Source organism: Euphorbia lathyris, chromosome 5 (genome assembly GCF_963576675.1).
Source record: "Euphorbia lathyris chromosome 5, ddEupLath1.1, whole genome shotgun sequence".
Classification (NCBI taxonomy): Eukaryota; Viridiplantae; Streptophyta; class Magnoliopsida; order Malpighiales; family Euphorbiaceae; genus Euphorbia; species Euphorbia lathyris.
This window is the reverse complement of record NC_088914.1, coordinates 13,190,634-13,207,111: the sequence shown is the minus strand read 5'-3', so window position 1 is coordinate 13,207,111 and position 16,478 is coordinate 13,190,634. Positions and strand designations below refer to the sequence as shown.

Below are 16,478 nucleotides of genomic sequence, written 5' to 3'. Positions count from 1 at the left end.
CCTGTAGTTAATCCAAAAAATTCAAGATACATATATTTAGAAAAAGTTTTGTTTACAAGATTATTTTAGGCTTAATAATTATTTTGTACCAAGTTTGTCGCATCTGCCACACCAGTTATCGCATCCCGTTATCACATTTGCGACAAAATTGCTCTTGTCACATTTGCGACTGCGCATATGCGACAATTATTGTCAGATGTGACAACTGTTGTCGCAGATACGATAAATTTCATCACAAATGTGATAAAAATGGAGGAAAGTGAAACGATACCATTGCAGATGAAGAAAGAGGCAAGATCAGTGACAAAAGCAGGCGTATAAGCTAAAAGCATACTGTTTCTACCGGAAAGTTTAATCTGTTTTGTGTTTCTTTTCCAAAATTTAAAATATTTAAATAAATGTTTTCCTCTGATCTTTGCTAATATCAAAATAGTATCGAAAGCGAAATCATCACATATATTCTTGAGATCACCAAATTCAAAGAACATTCATACAAATATTTCATCTCTACTTTTGGTTTTGGTTTTGGCTCTTTTGACTTTTTTCTATTTTGGTTTGGGATGAGGAAGAAGACGTTTGAGAGTCTAAGGAAGAAGGTGAATTGAAATAAGAGTATTCTTGTCCAAAGCGGATGAAAGTGTCTAATAAGGGTAGTTCATCCGTATGGCCCTAGGGCCGATATAGGTGAATTACCCGTTTAGCACATATTCAACGAGTTCCGTCTTTCAATTCGATTTAAAAAAAAAAACTTACCCGAAGAATCATTGGTCCTTTTCCTCTACTGTGTTTTCGATTCTTAGATAGTCTTGCAAGCAGTGGTCTGGGTGGATGTAATCTTATAGTCTATTTAATTACTGCTTTTAAGAATTTCAACTTATTGATAATTGATTCATCAAGCTTTCCATGTTTAACACATACCTTCCACGTTTCTTCTCAAGCATTTTTAATTACCTTTTGATTTTTCATCAATTCTGACATAATCCACTCCAAAACTGTTGCAGACATGTCAGACCAGCAAACATTTCCTAGAATGATTTTAATTGTTAGTTAGGAAAAATAGCCGAATCAAATAGTTAATAATTAAATTAAAGGGAAAAGTACAAAAATAAACCTTGTGGTTACACTCATTTTCGAACAATACCCATGTGGTTTAAAAGTTTGCAAAATGGTACCATGTAATTCATTCCGTTAGCAAACACATACCAAATTGACTAACGGTGTTAAAAGTCAAATGGAAAAGAGTTAATTTGGTCCTTATACTTATTTATTTTTATAAATTGACCCCCTTATTATCTAATTATCACAAACAAACCTTAAAATAAAAAATAAAAATCAAATATACCATCTTTCCCATCTCTTTTTAATTTTTAATTTTTTTCTTATTTCTCTCTCCTCTTTGTTAATTTCTCTCTCTACAATTAATTGAATTTTCATGTTTTCAATTTAACGACACTTATACTCTCTCTTCTTCTCTCTAGTCTAACCAAGTTGAATTTGTTCCATAGAAGAGTTAGTAGCTTTGGTTTCTGTTAACCCTTCTGAATTCAATTGACAAATCCTACATACCTTCTCCATCACAATCCTACATAGCCGGAACTCATATTGCCTCTATTCAAAATCGCCACCCGATCGGCAGGCAATTTCACCAATTGTTGCGATTCTCGACCGCCACTGGAGAGAATATTGAATCCACTAACAGCTCCCAGAAATCCCCCCATGTCAGTTCTCCATTTTCTGTTTTAATTACTGTATAATCTAATTGCTATTGCTTGCTTTTGATTTTGATGATTTACTTTGCTTGACATGAATATTTTCCTACTTTTGCTGTTCTAAACTAAATCTTGATTATAGTGAGCAAACACGTTTTTCAACTAATTGCAGATTCAATTGAAATTCGTAGATAAATGGGTTTTTTTTTTTGTAAATATGTCCCCGATACTGGTTTTTGTTATTCTTTTTGTAAAAATTGATCTATAATGCAATTTTTGTCCCCCTTTCCTGTTCACAACAATCTCATGTAGTATCAAAATTTCTGTTGGTTGTCAATCCCATATGTATCTTCATATTTCTATTATGTGATGATATGTATAAAGACAGCTAATAATATCTATATGTGGGAAATTGGCCATTCAACTTCAAAATGGTTAGGCTAAAGAGAAGAAGAGAGAGTATAAGTGTCATTAAATTAAAAACATGGAAATTCAATTGATTTTAGAGAGAGAAATTAACAAAAAGGAGAGAGAAATAAGAAGAAAAAAAAATTAAAAATTAAAAAGAGACGGAGAATATGGTATATTTGATTTTTATTTTTTATTTTAGGGTTTGTTTGTGATAATTAGATAATAAGGGGGTCAATTTATAAAAATAAATAAATATAAGGACCAAATTAACTCTTTTTCTTTTGATTTTTAACACCGTTAATCAATTTGGTATGTGTTTGCTAACGGAATGAAGTACATGGTACCACTTTGCAAACTTTTAAACCACATGGGTGTTGTTCGAAAATGAGTGTAACCACAAGGTTTATTTTTGTACTTTTTCTAAATTAAATTATTCAAATCAAATTACATTAAATTTGCAAATAAAATTATTAAGCTTCATCCGCAACTAGTCTACAAGTCTATGTTTCTAGGTTCTTGATTAATAATACTTGTGCTAAACTTGCTGTGTAAAATGAATTAGTGTGTGTCATGAGGTTACTTGGGACAGCAAAATAATTGAGAGCATAGGGTTTGGTTTCTTTCTAATGTATTTAGAATTATATTTTTTAAGTAATAAAATTCTTTCACATCAATTTGTCTTTATATTTATTCATTCAGTGCTATGATAGTAGGTGGTGACCAATCACCAAGTACTAATTAGTTCGTCATCCAGAATCGTGATGGTGCGAGGTATATTGAATTTGAAACCATCCTTTCATTTTAACATGCGAGGAGATTAGGAGCGTTTAGCGGTGTTTGAACAATATTTGTTATGTGGTATAAAAAGGGTTAACTTTAAATAAATGCTCTGTAGTTTCACATTTTTTGCAAATCTGTATCTCTAGTTGGAAAATTTTGTATTTTTTTAAATTTGGTCGATAACGGCCTCAAAATGAAATTTTTTAAGAATTAAAGTTGTTTAGTATTATATTTAATATGAACCCTTTTTTTTTATTTTTTAAAATCATCATTTTTGGAGTTTTCTCTCTCTAAACATTAACGTTCTCTCTCGTTAAAAACAATACCTAAATAACCTCAAACCTAAAAAGTTGCAAAATTAAAGTTGCTTAAAATATTATTTAATTCTTGAAAATTTTCATTTTAAGGTCGTTATGGGTCAAATTTGAAAAAATAAAAATTTTGCCTACCACACCTATCGATCTGCAAAAAATGTGAGACCACGTAGTTTTATTTGAAATTAATCCTAAAGTTTTTGTTACCTAAACTCATAGTGGACATGTGTCAAGAATTTGATCTCTTAGGAATGTCTTGCCAATGCTTTGAATAATAAGGAGTCTATTTGTACCTAGACCGAAGATGTGAAACTTCTTTATGCGGATTCTAAAGCCCTTCTGAGTTTCGTTAAAGTTGATTTGTTAACCTTTTTTCTTTGTATTTTTTGCATCGGAAAATGTACGCTAACTTACCCTTCCATGCTTCTATGTTAGCTCAGGAAAGTCTCTGAGTAATTTCAATCCGGAGCAAGCTTCATTTTCAACACATTCTACATTGGTGCCTGTTGTTGTGGTGCCTTTGGCTGCAGTGTCAGGCGCTTCTTTGACTATTATTGAGGGACCTTCAACTAAGGTGTCGGTCGTTGTTGCAACTTCAACTAATGTGCCAACCGATGTTCTTTCTTCTTGAATCAGGTTTCCTAATGCACAGTCATATTGTTTTATTTTAACTGAGGAAATGTCACGTACTGTCAACCTCTGGGGTGATTCGAGCTTCTGTGACGCAACCGATATTGTTCTTTCTTCATGAATCAAGCTTCCTCATACACAATGGTATTGTTTTATTTCAACTTAGAAAATACCACGGACTTTCAACTTTCGGGGGATGGTTCGAGCTTCTGTGACGCCATGTGGCAAAGTTATATTGGGTTATATGAACTAACCCAATAGTTTGTTTACATTACAAAACAATAAGTGAAAAATGAAAAAACAATAATAGTATAAATTTTGCATAGTTCTACTTTAATAAAAAGAATGAATAGTTACATATAGATGTCATGTGGTTTTATAGGTTTGCAGATTGGTTTTTTTTTTTTTTTTTGCAAACGCAACCCTTTGGTTTGTAAAATTTTGCATTTTTGTTCACTTTGTCAGAATTTAGCACATAACGACATCGAAATGAAAATTTTCAAGAATTAAATGATACTTTAAACAACTTTAATTCTTCAACTTTTTAGTTGAAGAAATTTAAGGTGGTGTTTTTTTACGAGAGAGAAAGTTAATGTTTAAAGAGATAAAACTCTAAAAATTATGATATTAATTTTTACCTCTAAATTAATTTTTCCTTCAATTAAACCTTCCATTTGAAACTGTGATTTAGTTCTCAGATTATAATTGTGTCATCTCCAATTAATTGTTGATTTATTTTGGAATAAAAAAATTAAAAGCAAATAGAAAACATAAAGTTAGGTAAAAAGAAATAGATAATTAAACAAAGATGCAATAATAAAGTTAGTGTAATGTATTTTTAAATTTGGCCCAGTATAATTTAGTAGTGGTGGGATTGATCTACTTCACACTATTCTTAAAGCTTTGTAGCTTTTGGATGTGACCGATGATATTTCTTATTATTGCTATTGAGATTAGGTCCCTTCATTTACCATTGAGATTAATAAAAGATCACAAAACAACTCAAACACATATCTCTCCAAAATAATTATTAGTTTGAGATAAATGGCGGATCTAGCTCTTAGTGATTTTATACGTGCGTTCGCAAAAAAAAATTCTTTTACTAAATAGAAATTGCTGAGAACATGTTGATCAAGTTGTTCCTATGTTTCATACACCAGATTAACAGCTCCAGAGGGCAAGAGTTCAAAGGGAGAAGTAGTTCCATCAATACGTAATGCTAATTTCCATCCTCTCAACATAAGCATGAGAACGTGTAACGGAGGGTGAGAATTGATGGAGGTTGCATTACCACTGACAACCAACAAAACTGAGGGAGTGTTGGCTGTGAAAAATCGAAAAACAAGGATTCGATTTTGCTGTGTAGAAAAATCGAAAAACTAGAGAAATGGTGGAGGGGGGTTACATGGGTAATAGTAAAAAAACCAGAGGAAGGGTATTTTATTGTGGAAAAAAAATCGGGATTCAGAGGAGTTAGATAGAGAAATAAAGTTCAAGGTTATTATAGCTCAAAGATTATAATCTCCTATATTTTGTATTTACTTTAGTTATCTTAAGTAGCTTTGTATATATAAGTTATTACAACCAATTGAATTTGAATTACAATAGACATTTGAATAAGATAGGACAAACTAACTAATAAATATAATAAACAACTAAATATACATTTATCACTTATTAGAGCAATTTGCGTCCTCGTATCCTCTATTATGATTATTTATGCTTCTAGACCGAGGAATACGTAAATTTGAAGCTGATCTAGAAATTTCGAAGTAATTGCAATTCAAAAACATTCATATTTATACCCTAGGTACAAGAAAAGCAAGTGTGAACAGAACTAGTAGAGAAAGAAAACAAAAGGTAGCCTAATCATACTTCAAAAATTGAACGACAAAAAGATAAAAGAGTGAGTTCTCTAAAAAACGATCCACCCAGTCCTTATAAGAAGATGAAAGGGTGTCGTGCTAAATAGTTGGCTTAGATGACCCTTCACCAACGACCAATAAGTCAAAAGGCAACAACTATTAACTCCCTCCTATACAAGCTGATGTCAAACATGCATACCATTAGACGGAAGACATTAAATTTATGTCTCACATGCAATGATTCAGAATGCACTATTAGAGGGACATTTGTTACGGATTCAACACATTAAAGCTCAAAGCACAAATGGGCTTTATAATCTCAAATTGGCTCGTCCTTCCATGCATCTAGGAGGCTCACATCGACTCATAATCACCGCCTCACCCAAGACAATAAAATAATCTCACTCTTTGGGACCCTTTATAAAAAAAAGTACTTCTCTTTTATTTCAGGACACATTCTACATTTCTTTATAGTATTTTCCTAATACTCATCATGACTTTGGCATCAAAGTGTACACAGGGAGTCCACCAACATAGGTCAACCTCTGAAAACCGAGTCAACGATCAAGCTCTTATGCTAGACTCAACACTATATACAATAGAGGAGAAGTGTCAAATAGTTTAAGTGATTCATATATTAAAGTATTTTTAGCAAATACATTATTAATAATGGGACAAATGAACCTTTAAATAATTTTTAACACAAGATTCGTACAAGACATTTATTCACAACAAATGGAAAACTAGTTACTTTAGTTCTATGAAGTGTAACTTTTCACAGAGGAAAAAGTAAAATAAAAAACGACACAAATAGACATAATTAAGCTAATATTTTGAGTTCGCAAGCTTGAAATATTGAGGTGAAGCAGGAATCAAGTAGAGGTAATTTTTTCTTCTAATTACAAGTCCAAAATCCTCGTTCATATCAAGATCATCTGGCTTCATTTTTTTTTTTTTGGTAGAAAAGGAAAAGAAAAATGAATAACAACAAACTACCCAGGAATTAGCCTAGGGAAGCTAACCCCAATCCTATCTTCTAAGAGAAGATGAGAGATGAAACTAGGGGAAACAGGAAGGGTAGTAACGCCTAACGTCCCTTCATGGCCCGCCGCCGCCAAGCGATCAGCAACACGATTCTGCTCTCTAAAAATGTGTCTGAACTCTACGAACTCATCTGGCTTCATTTGATTAGGAAGCTCCCAATCAAAATAACACAATATTTTAGCTAAAGCAAGCTCCAGGTTTGTAATATCCAATTGAATACCAGGACATATCCTTCTTCCAGCACCAAATGGGATATATTCAAAATCAAAACCTTTATAATCAACTTCACTTTCAATAAATCTCTCAGGATTAAAATTTTCAGGTTCAGTCCAATAATTAGGATCTCTTCCAATTACCCATACATTCACAAGGACTTCAGTTTTGGGATTTATATTATACCCATTAATTTCACAGTTCTCTCTACATTGCCTTGGAACTAGTGGTCCAGGTGGATGTAATCTCAAAGTCTCTTTAATTATTGCTTTCATGAATTTTAACTCACTAGTCACTGATTCATCAAGCTTTCCATTTTTAGCACATACCTTCTTTCTCACTTCTTCTTGGGCGTTTTTCATTATTCTTGGATTTTTCATCAATTCTGACATTACCCACTCGAGAATTGTTGCAGACGAGTCAATCCCAGCAATGAACAATTCCTGGAATCATTTTAATTGTTAATTGCAAATAGTGATGGAACCGCGGTCCGGATGAGTTAAGGCTAAAATATTTAATAATAAAATAATCGTATTAAAAGAAATTTTTGAGGCAAGCAATAGCAATGACGGTATCCGTCATTCATCTATAAAAAAATAAAATATAAAAATACTTTTAATGTTTATTGTCAGGAGCGGGTTTACTCTTAACATTTAAAATAGTACAATTTTATTTCTAACGTTGTCAAGTTGAGTTAATTTTAAAAATAATTTATTAAACTATCTTCTCGGTCATGAATCTTATCATCTAAATCTCATATATGAGTCATTTTATCACTCACTAGTGTTATATCATAAATATATGATTAGACGTGAAAAAAAAATGAAAAAGAAATACTGTCTATTTTACGAGTTGGACAAAATTTTAAAATATTTCGTTGAATTAATAAATATTAATCTCTTATTTTGTGATTAAATCTCAATCTCAAAGAATATGATTTTTTTTTTAAACAAACTGATATGCAGTTGATGCAGAATAAGGAACAAAATATCTGTGTTTTAATAATTTCTGAAATTGATCTCTTCCGCCTCCTTCCCACCTCCTCCGCCTTCTGCCTTTTCTTCTTCCCCACCCTTCTTGAACTGCCATCTCTTCTCGTCTGCCTTTTCTTCCGCTGCTATCTCGTTGAGGAGGAAGAAGGAAGTTTGTCTTCCTTCTTCCTCCTCCCATTTATATTTTAGGTTTCGTTTTTAGCCTTAGATTTACGTTTTGTTGTTAGTTTGAAGTCTATCTACCTTCTTGAACTTCTTTTTCCGTCAGATCTACTCTTGTGAGCTATATTTCTACTTTTATTCTTTTTTCGGTCTTAGCAAGAGCGGAAAAGGTTTATCTTGTCCGTAGATCTATAGATCTGCGTGGATGCACAAACAGAAAGGACTCAGATCCGAACGTCCGGAAGAGCCTAAAGGATGGAGTATGGATTACAACGGTTTTTCAACGGGATTCGACTTACGAGAAGGATATGACTTCTATGTTTGTTGTATTTGTATCTTTTCTGGTTTTTAATGCTCTTTGTAGTCTTTTATTGCTCTTTGTAGTCTATGTATTGCTCTTCGTAGTCTTTTCTTCCCTTTGTGGGTTTTTGCCTGTATGAGATGGAGGTTTTATTCCTCTTTCTTTCGTGATGTATTTGTATTATTAAGTTAATGAAATGATATGTGACATTTTATCAAAAAAAAAAAAAATTCTGAAATTGACCCAACTTGTTAATGTTAGAGATAAAATTGCTTTTCGCTGCCAATATTATGGGTAAGGTTGCATCATTTTACACGTTAAGGATAAAATTGCTCCTGACGGTAAACGTTTGAGGTATTTTTACATCTTATATCCCTGAAAAAATAAATGAAACAGTGTTGTGGTGTCATTTAAGTTTGAAGTCTATCTACCTTCTTGAACTTCTTTTTCCGTCAGATCTACTCTTGTGAGCTATATTTCTACTTTTATTCTTTTTTCGGTCTTAGCAAGAGCGGAAAAGGTTTATCTTGTCCGTAGATCTATAGATCTGCGTGGATGCACAAACAGAAAGGACTCAGATCCGAACGTCCGGAAGAGCCTAAAGGATGGAGTATGGATTACAACGGTTTTTCAACGGGATTCGACTTACGAGAAGGATATGACTTCTATGTTTGTTGTATTTGTATCTTTTCTGGTTTTTAATGCTCTTTGTAGTCTTTTATTGCTCTTTGTAGTCTATGTATTGCTCTTCGTAGTCTTTTCTTCCCTTTGTGGGTTTTTGCCTGTATGAGATGGAGGTTTTATTCCTCTTTCTTTCGTGATGTATTTGTATTATTAAGTTAATGAAATGATATGTGACATTTTATCAAAAAAAAAAAAAATTCTGAAATTGACCCAACTTGTTAATGTTAGAGATAAAATTGCTTTTCGCTGCCAATATTATGGGTAAGGTTGCATCATTTTACACGTTAAGGATAAAATTGCTCCTGACGGTAAACGTTTGAGGTATTTTTACATCTTATATCCCTGAAAAAATAAATGAAACAGTGTTGTGGTGTCATTTAAGTTTGAAGTCTATCTACCTTCTTGAACTTCTTTTTCCGTCAGATCTACTCTTGTGAGCTATATTTCTACTTTTATTCTTTTTTCGGTCTTAGCAAGAGCGGAAAAGGTTTATCTTGTCCGTAGATCTATAGATCTGCGTGGATGCACAAACAGAAAGGACTCAGATCCGAACGTCCGGAAGAGCCTAAAGGATGGAGTATGGATTACAACGGTTTTTCAACGGGATTCGACTTACGAGAAGGATATGACTTCTATGTTTGTTGTATTTGTATCTTTTCTGGTTTTTAATGCTCTTTGTAGTCTTTTATTGCTCTTTGTAGTCTATGTATTGCTCTTCGTAGTCTTTTCTTCCCTTTGTGGGTTTTTGCCTGTATGAGATGGAGGTTTTATTCCTCTTTCTTTCGTGATGTATTTGTATTATTAAGTTAATGAAATGATATGTGACATTTTATCAAAAAAAAAAATTCTGAAATTGACCCAATTTGTTAATGTTAGAGATAAAATTGCTTTTCGCTGCCAATATTATGGGTAAGATTGCATCATTTTACACGTTAAGAATAAAATTGCTCCTGACGGTAAACGTTTGAGGTATTTTTACATCTTATGAAAAAATAAATGAAACAGTGTTGTGGTGTCATTTAAGTTGATAAATTGACCCAAATTGAGATAGTCCACAAAGCTGTCAATCATAATCAATTTAATTCAAATCGAATTTCAAGTAACAACTCAGTGTTAAGTTGATAAATCAACGCAAATTCTACCAATTTTGACATGGAAAATGAGTGTATTTTAGTCATGATTAGAGAAGAATAATTAATTAAATTAAAATAAAATAAAGGTAAAAAAGTATCATCAGGTTCTTGATCTTTTATTTTTTTAGTCCATTAAGTCTTTAATTTTTTATTTGGATACATTAAGCCCCTGATCATTTATTTTTTTGTCTCATTGAGCCCTTTATGACCAAAAAAAGTAATTTTGAACATAAAATTCGGTTAACTAACTGTTATTCGTTGCATCTGCATTCGAAATTTATAATTTTTCACTGTTTGAAAGCAGTTTTGGATGTGTAATGTGGTTGTAGGAAAACTGTTAAAACCTTAATTCAAACTGTAAAAAATATTTTTTTTTTAATAATTTCAAATACAGATAAAGTTAATAATGTATTTTTAACAGAATTAGATATTCATAACGTACTAATTTGGTCTTAACGGGTTTAATGAGATCAAAAATAAATGATTAGGGGTTTAATGTATCCAAATAAAAGATGAAGGACTTAATGAATAAAAAAAAGTGGATTACTAAACCCAGCCATGAATTCCCACCCCCTAGCCCCATGAAAAGACCAAACTACCCTTTACCTAAAATTTGAAAAAACACAAAACCTCTCGAATACCCTACACACTCTTTGATCAAATCCGGACTAATTTGTGAACCAAAACATGGAGTGTAACAACAACCGTAAAGGGAAAGCGAAAATAATAAGATTTACCGTTTTTGTTTTTTGATTTAAGCTTAAAAATTGAATCTGTGGGTGATTTTTTAAAAACGCCGGAATCGCAGTCGGGCGTATGAACATCACGCCGGACCTACGGTTCCGGCGTATGAATATCACGCCCGACCTGTGGTTCGGGCGTGAGGCTATCACGCCCGACCTATGGTTCGGGCGTGATGTTCATACGCCCGAGGGGTTTTAATTAATTTAATTAATTTTTTGTAATTTTTAGTTTGTTTAATTTAGTTTAACTAAATTTTTATGTTGTAAATTTTAGTTGTTGTAAATTTTATTTTGTTTAATTTAGTTTAACTAAATCTTTATTTTGTTAATTTTAGTTAAATTTTTATTTTGTTAATTCAGGTATTTACGGGTTAAATTCAATACCGGACTAATTTTTTTACGGGTTTAATTCAACAGCGGACTAATTTTTTTTACGTAACAGGTATTTACGGATTTAATTCAATAGCGGACTAGCTATTTTTTTTTTGCTCTCCCGACACGCGGGCGTGTACCTATCACGCCTCACGTTGTGGTCGGGCGTGATAGCCCCACGTCTCACCGTGTGGTCGGGCGTGTAGCGATCACGCCCGACCACACGGTGAGGCGTGATAGGCACACGCCCGTCTGTCGGGAGAACAAAAAAAAATAGCTTTTTCCTCCCCAAAACCCATGAAAGGGTATTTTCATCCTTTCACGGGGCTAGGGGTGAGAATTTGGGGCTAGGTTTAACAACACCCAAAAAAAATGAAAGATCTAATGATGCTTTTTGCTTAAAATAAATTACGCTAAACTAAACTAACCAGAGTGATTGCTTTGATGCCATCAGTTGTTAGAAGAGAATCAGGATTTGCTTGGAGTTTCAAAAGAACTTTAAGAATATTATTGTTGGCATCACTTTGAACTCCTAATTTCAACTCAGCTTTATGTTCTTCAATGATATCTTCCAACAATTGATCAGCTTGTTTATGCAATTTCACAAGTCTGGATTTCATCCCAGAAATCACATGAATGAATTCAAGAGAAGGAAACATATCAAGAACAGTAAAACCTCCTAGTTCCTTGAGCAATCGATTGATCACTTTTACAACTGCCTCTTGATTTTTGTTCTTCCAACCAATAACTGTTCTTGCTGCAATCGAATTTGACAAAGATAAAGCCATCTCGCTTAAATTGATCATCGATCCCCTTTTTGAATCAATCAATCTAATAAAATCTGATATCTCTTCTTCCCTGATTGATGCAAAAGATTGAACTCTTTTCGAACTAAGCAACTCTAAGATGCAAATTTTCCGCATTTGTCTCCAATATTCACCATATGGAGCAAATCCAATGTTCTGGCGATTGTAAAAAAGGATATCTGCTACAGAGACACGACATCTATCGCTTACTTTGATGTCATTATCTTTCAGCACTTGTTTGGCTATTTCTGGAGAAGAAACAACCACGGCTGAAGCTTGACCTAGTTTAAGCTGCATAAGAGGTCCATAAATTTTGGCAAGTTCTGCGAGGCGGCGATGGGGTTGTATACAGATGACTTGGTGGAGGTTTCCGATCAGAGGTAACTTTGGTGGCTGCGGAGGTTGATTTGATGTTTGGGGTTTGGGTTTCTTCTTTTTCCATATTATCAAAATGGTACTCAACACTAGAATTAGGAGTGGGGAGAAAAATGTTAATAATTCCATTTGTAGAATGGAATTGGAAACCAAGATTTCTGGTTTTGTTTAAAACTAGAGAGGTTTGGATGGGTTTTATAAAAAAAACGGTTTGGTGTATCGAGTAATTATTAGAAACACCCGGTTCTCCATGTCAAATGGAGGACCTTCTATACATATTTTGACACGTGTAATATGGACTCACGTATTTTATAAGAGGCTCCACTATTTTAGTTATTACGTAAGATCACAATACATGTGAATTGGGGGTTCTCTGAGTGATATGGAGGACCCGGTACTTAATATAAAAACTCTTTAGTGTGTCGAATAATTTGTTTTTTTGATAGAAATTGGGACGAGACAGACCTTGAGCGGGAAGAACACCTATGGCTCAAACCCGCCATATATTAATAAAAGAAAAGGTGAGTGTGTGTCGAATAATTATTTGAGGCTTAATACATCTTTAGCACCTATACTTATACCTATCAAAAAAGTATTCAACAATTTATAATATTCAATAATTATAATAGTTTTATTAATTTCAATACTTATAATATTTAATAATTATAATTAAGTACATATTCGTTTGACACTTAATTTTCAGTTTTATTAAACAACACTTTAACGAGTGGTAACGAATTGCTACCTCTATTTATTAGGTTTGAATTTTAACTTTTATTGTAAGTTATTACTGCTAACCAGGTAGGTCCATTATTATTTGAGATTTTTCCTCTTCAAAAAAGGAAATAATTATGATGAAGCAAAGGAAATGGCTTGCAAGATTTTGAATAAATATGAGAAAAAGATTTCAAGATGAATTTGTGACTTTCAGATATTTACGCTCTTGGACCCTATAATAATTGAAAACGGTCATCAAAACTCACCACTTTGTTGTGACTTCCATCGCTTTTCGGCTAAATTCCATCCTTTACGAGCTAAAAACCGCAAATTACTATTTTTTTAGGCCTTTTATGAAATTTTTCTATTTTATTTCCTTTTATCTTTAGGATTAGATTGTAGGGTTTACTATATAAAGTCTTAATTCGGATGTATTAGACGATTTCAATCGGAAATCGTATGTGATTAAATAAAAAAAAGCTATATTATTTTTAGTTTTTTTTTCTCATCAATGTTTATGTCCTTTCAACGTAGTTTATAATTAAATTAAACTAAATAAAATTGAAAATAATAAAATTTTAATGTCCTTTGAACTTGCTTAAAGTTGCACATTTTCAATTTTTTCAAAATCTCTTCTTACTTTGCCATGTGAATTTAAATGGTTACAGGGATAAATTGAACATTTTAAAAGTATAAGAGAAATTGACTTTGTTGAAAAAGTAGAAGGGACTATGGATGTATTGTAGTGGTGTTCACATGGATTCTGATGATTAAATGAATTTGGTCATTCACCGTTAGATCTAGACTAATTAAATCTAAGTCTTAAAATGCTTTATATATCCATCTTAGGATTTTAATCAAACCTAGATCTAACGGATGATATAATTTCATTTGGTTATCGGGATCCATGTGAACATTATGGGATGTATTAAGTCATTATTTTATGTGTTTTTAGATATAACTATACGTGCTAAGGAGAGTTAGACATATTTGATAAATAAATATAAAATTAAGCACTTATTTATTTATTTTTATTTATTTTTGGTAGAAACTTATTTATTTTTTTTAAGTTCATTTGATAATTATATTTTTCTAACCACTTAAATTATTAAATTATTTGGTTAGATTAAAAATCACTTATTTTGATAAGTCATAATAATTAATTTTAAATTTTAAATTGAACATTATAAATTAATATTTTTATATTTAATACTTATGTATTGTATTTATCAAACAATTATAATATTTAATACTTTTAACATTTACAATTTTCAATACTTATAATTCAATATGTATTTATTTCAATACTTAATTTTCAATTTTATCTAACAATATCTTAATTCGAGTGGTAATCAATTGATAAATACAGTACTTAATTTTCATTTTTATCTAACAATATCTTAATTCGAGTGGTAATCAATTGGTAACTCTATTTATTAGGTTTCGAATTCAGCTATTATTTTAGATTATCTCGAAATGCTAATTGGGGTAAAGGCCCACCTGTACCTAAGATTTTTCCTTTTCCAAAAAAGGAAATAACTATATTTTATGTTATTCATCACGTGTCATAGTTTTACAATTACAGTAAAACCTCTATATAAGAATACTCTATATAGGAATAACCTCTATTTTGTTATAAAAAAACTCGGTCCCAACTTGGACCAGTTATAAATAGGAATAACCTCCCAAACGTTATTTGTTATACACTTTTCAAGTCCCACCTTTAGAAACCATACCTCTATATAGTAATAATTATATATATATATTAAGAATTCAAACTAAATTATAAAATATTAAAAAAAAACTATTGAAATTATCTATGAGTTGGAAACAAACTACAACTTGAAATTATAAATATTTAGTATTCTCATTGATGTTTATATTTTTTCCATAAAACTCTTTCAATTATCTATATATTGAAAACCTAAACTCTAAATTGAAATTCTAATTTAATTTGTTCCATTAATGTCTATTGTTATACATTATATATAAACCATGCATGTCTATGATAAAAATTTAAAATTTTATGTGTTGAGAAATTTTATTATACCAAACTCTATTTAGTAATAACCTTCCAATTGTTATACAAATAACTCAGTCCCAAGTGTATTCTTATATAGAGGTTTTACTGTATGTAGATAATAATATATGAGGAGAGGTCCATCAATCTATTCAATCTTTCTTATTTTCTGGACCTAATACACAAATAACCCCTGAATTTGTTCAAATATTGTAACTGTCCCCCTCAACTTTTAATTATAACAACTTATCCTTTAAACTTGTCCAACTATAAAACATAACTTCAAATTGGGATTTTTTTTACCCCGTACTTGAAGCAACCGTAAAAACGTTTCCCTGGATTCGTATCACGCCATGAAATCTTCAATGGAGCTATTTCTCCATATAAACACCTTTCACCCTCATAATATCTCAATACTTTGAATCAAAAAATCACTAAAAAAATGAATAGGAATAACAAAAAAGAATACCATTAGGTTGAAGAATATGTTGAAGAATTGGAGATTTGGTTACTTAAATATTGATTTTTTTAGGCCAAATATCTGATTATCACATTCCACGAGTGTTGCAGCTTTTGTATTTCACGTGTTTCTTCAATTGCAGTCCATGTCAGCAATTTGGGGTTCTGTTTTACAATTGGACAAGTTTGAAGGGTTATGTCTTACAATTGGACAAGTTTGAGGGGTAAGTTGTTACAATGGAAAGTTGGGGAGAAGAGGGGGCAGTTGCAACATTTAGACAAGTTCAGGGGGTTATTTGTGTATTAGGTCTATTTTCTTTTAATATTGTAACTGTCAGTCCTATCTTTAAACAACCAAATTGTTGATGTATAAAATAATGCAATTTTAAATCTGACTACTATCAGACATTACAAGATAATAAGTTTTTTCTTTAACAAAATATGTCAATTTAAAATCTTATTTGGTAGCTAGAATGATAGATGTTAGAAGGTGATCATAATATTAAATAGCTAAGAGAGTAAGGTTATACATTTCTTTTTTGACGGATGTTGGTTTTCCATTCCCTAATTTTTTTTATTAGGTGTGGGATTCTGTCAATCGTTAGATTTTGGTCCCAAAGGTTTCTGACGACTCTCTTCGTAAGGCCGAAGGTGATATTTGGTAGAATTATGAGAAATGTCTTTTCTCCTCTTAGGAGATCTTGATTCATCGAGGCGATGATGTTGCTTGAGAGGTGTTCACAAATGA

The 16,478-nt window shown here is 31.8% G+C and overlaps 1 protein-coding gene across 1 annotated transcript; it reads right to left on the bottom strand.

The window, feature by feature from the left end:
* Positions 1–4,986: 4,986 nt before the first annotated feature.
* Positions 4,987–12,663, bottom strand: LOC136229677 (cytochrome P450 726A27-like). The gene is made up of 3 exons (XM_066018591.1): positions 11,782–12,663; positions 6,840–7,409; positions 4,987–5,202 (listed from the first exon to the last, which is right to left on the bottom strand). The coding sequence occupies exons 1-3, from the start codon at positions 12,661–12,663 to the stop codon at positions 4,987–4,989; spliced, it is 1,668 nt and encodes a 555-aa protein (XP_065874663.1).
* Positions 12,664–16,478: the final 3,815 nt, after the last annotated feature.

Excerpts from the sequence above, each read along its gene's own strand:
- LOC136229677 (XM_066018591.1), bottom strand. The coding sequence starts at position 12,663 with ATGGAATTATTAACATTTTTCTCCCCACTCCTAATTCTAGTGTTGAGT. Across the intron at positions 7,410-11,781 it reads GCATCAAAGCAATCACTCTG|GAATTGTTCATTGCTGGGAT; the intron begins GTTAGTTTAGTT and ends AAATGATTCCAG. Across the intron at positions 5,203-6,839 it reads TTTTTAGAGAGCAGAATCGT|CAAAATCGAATCCTTGTTTT; the intron begins GTTGCTGATCGC and ends TTTTCTACACAG.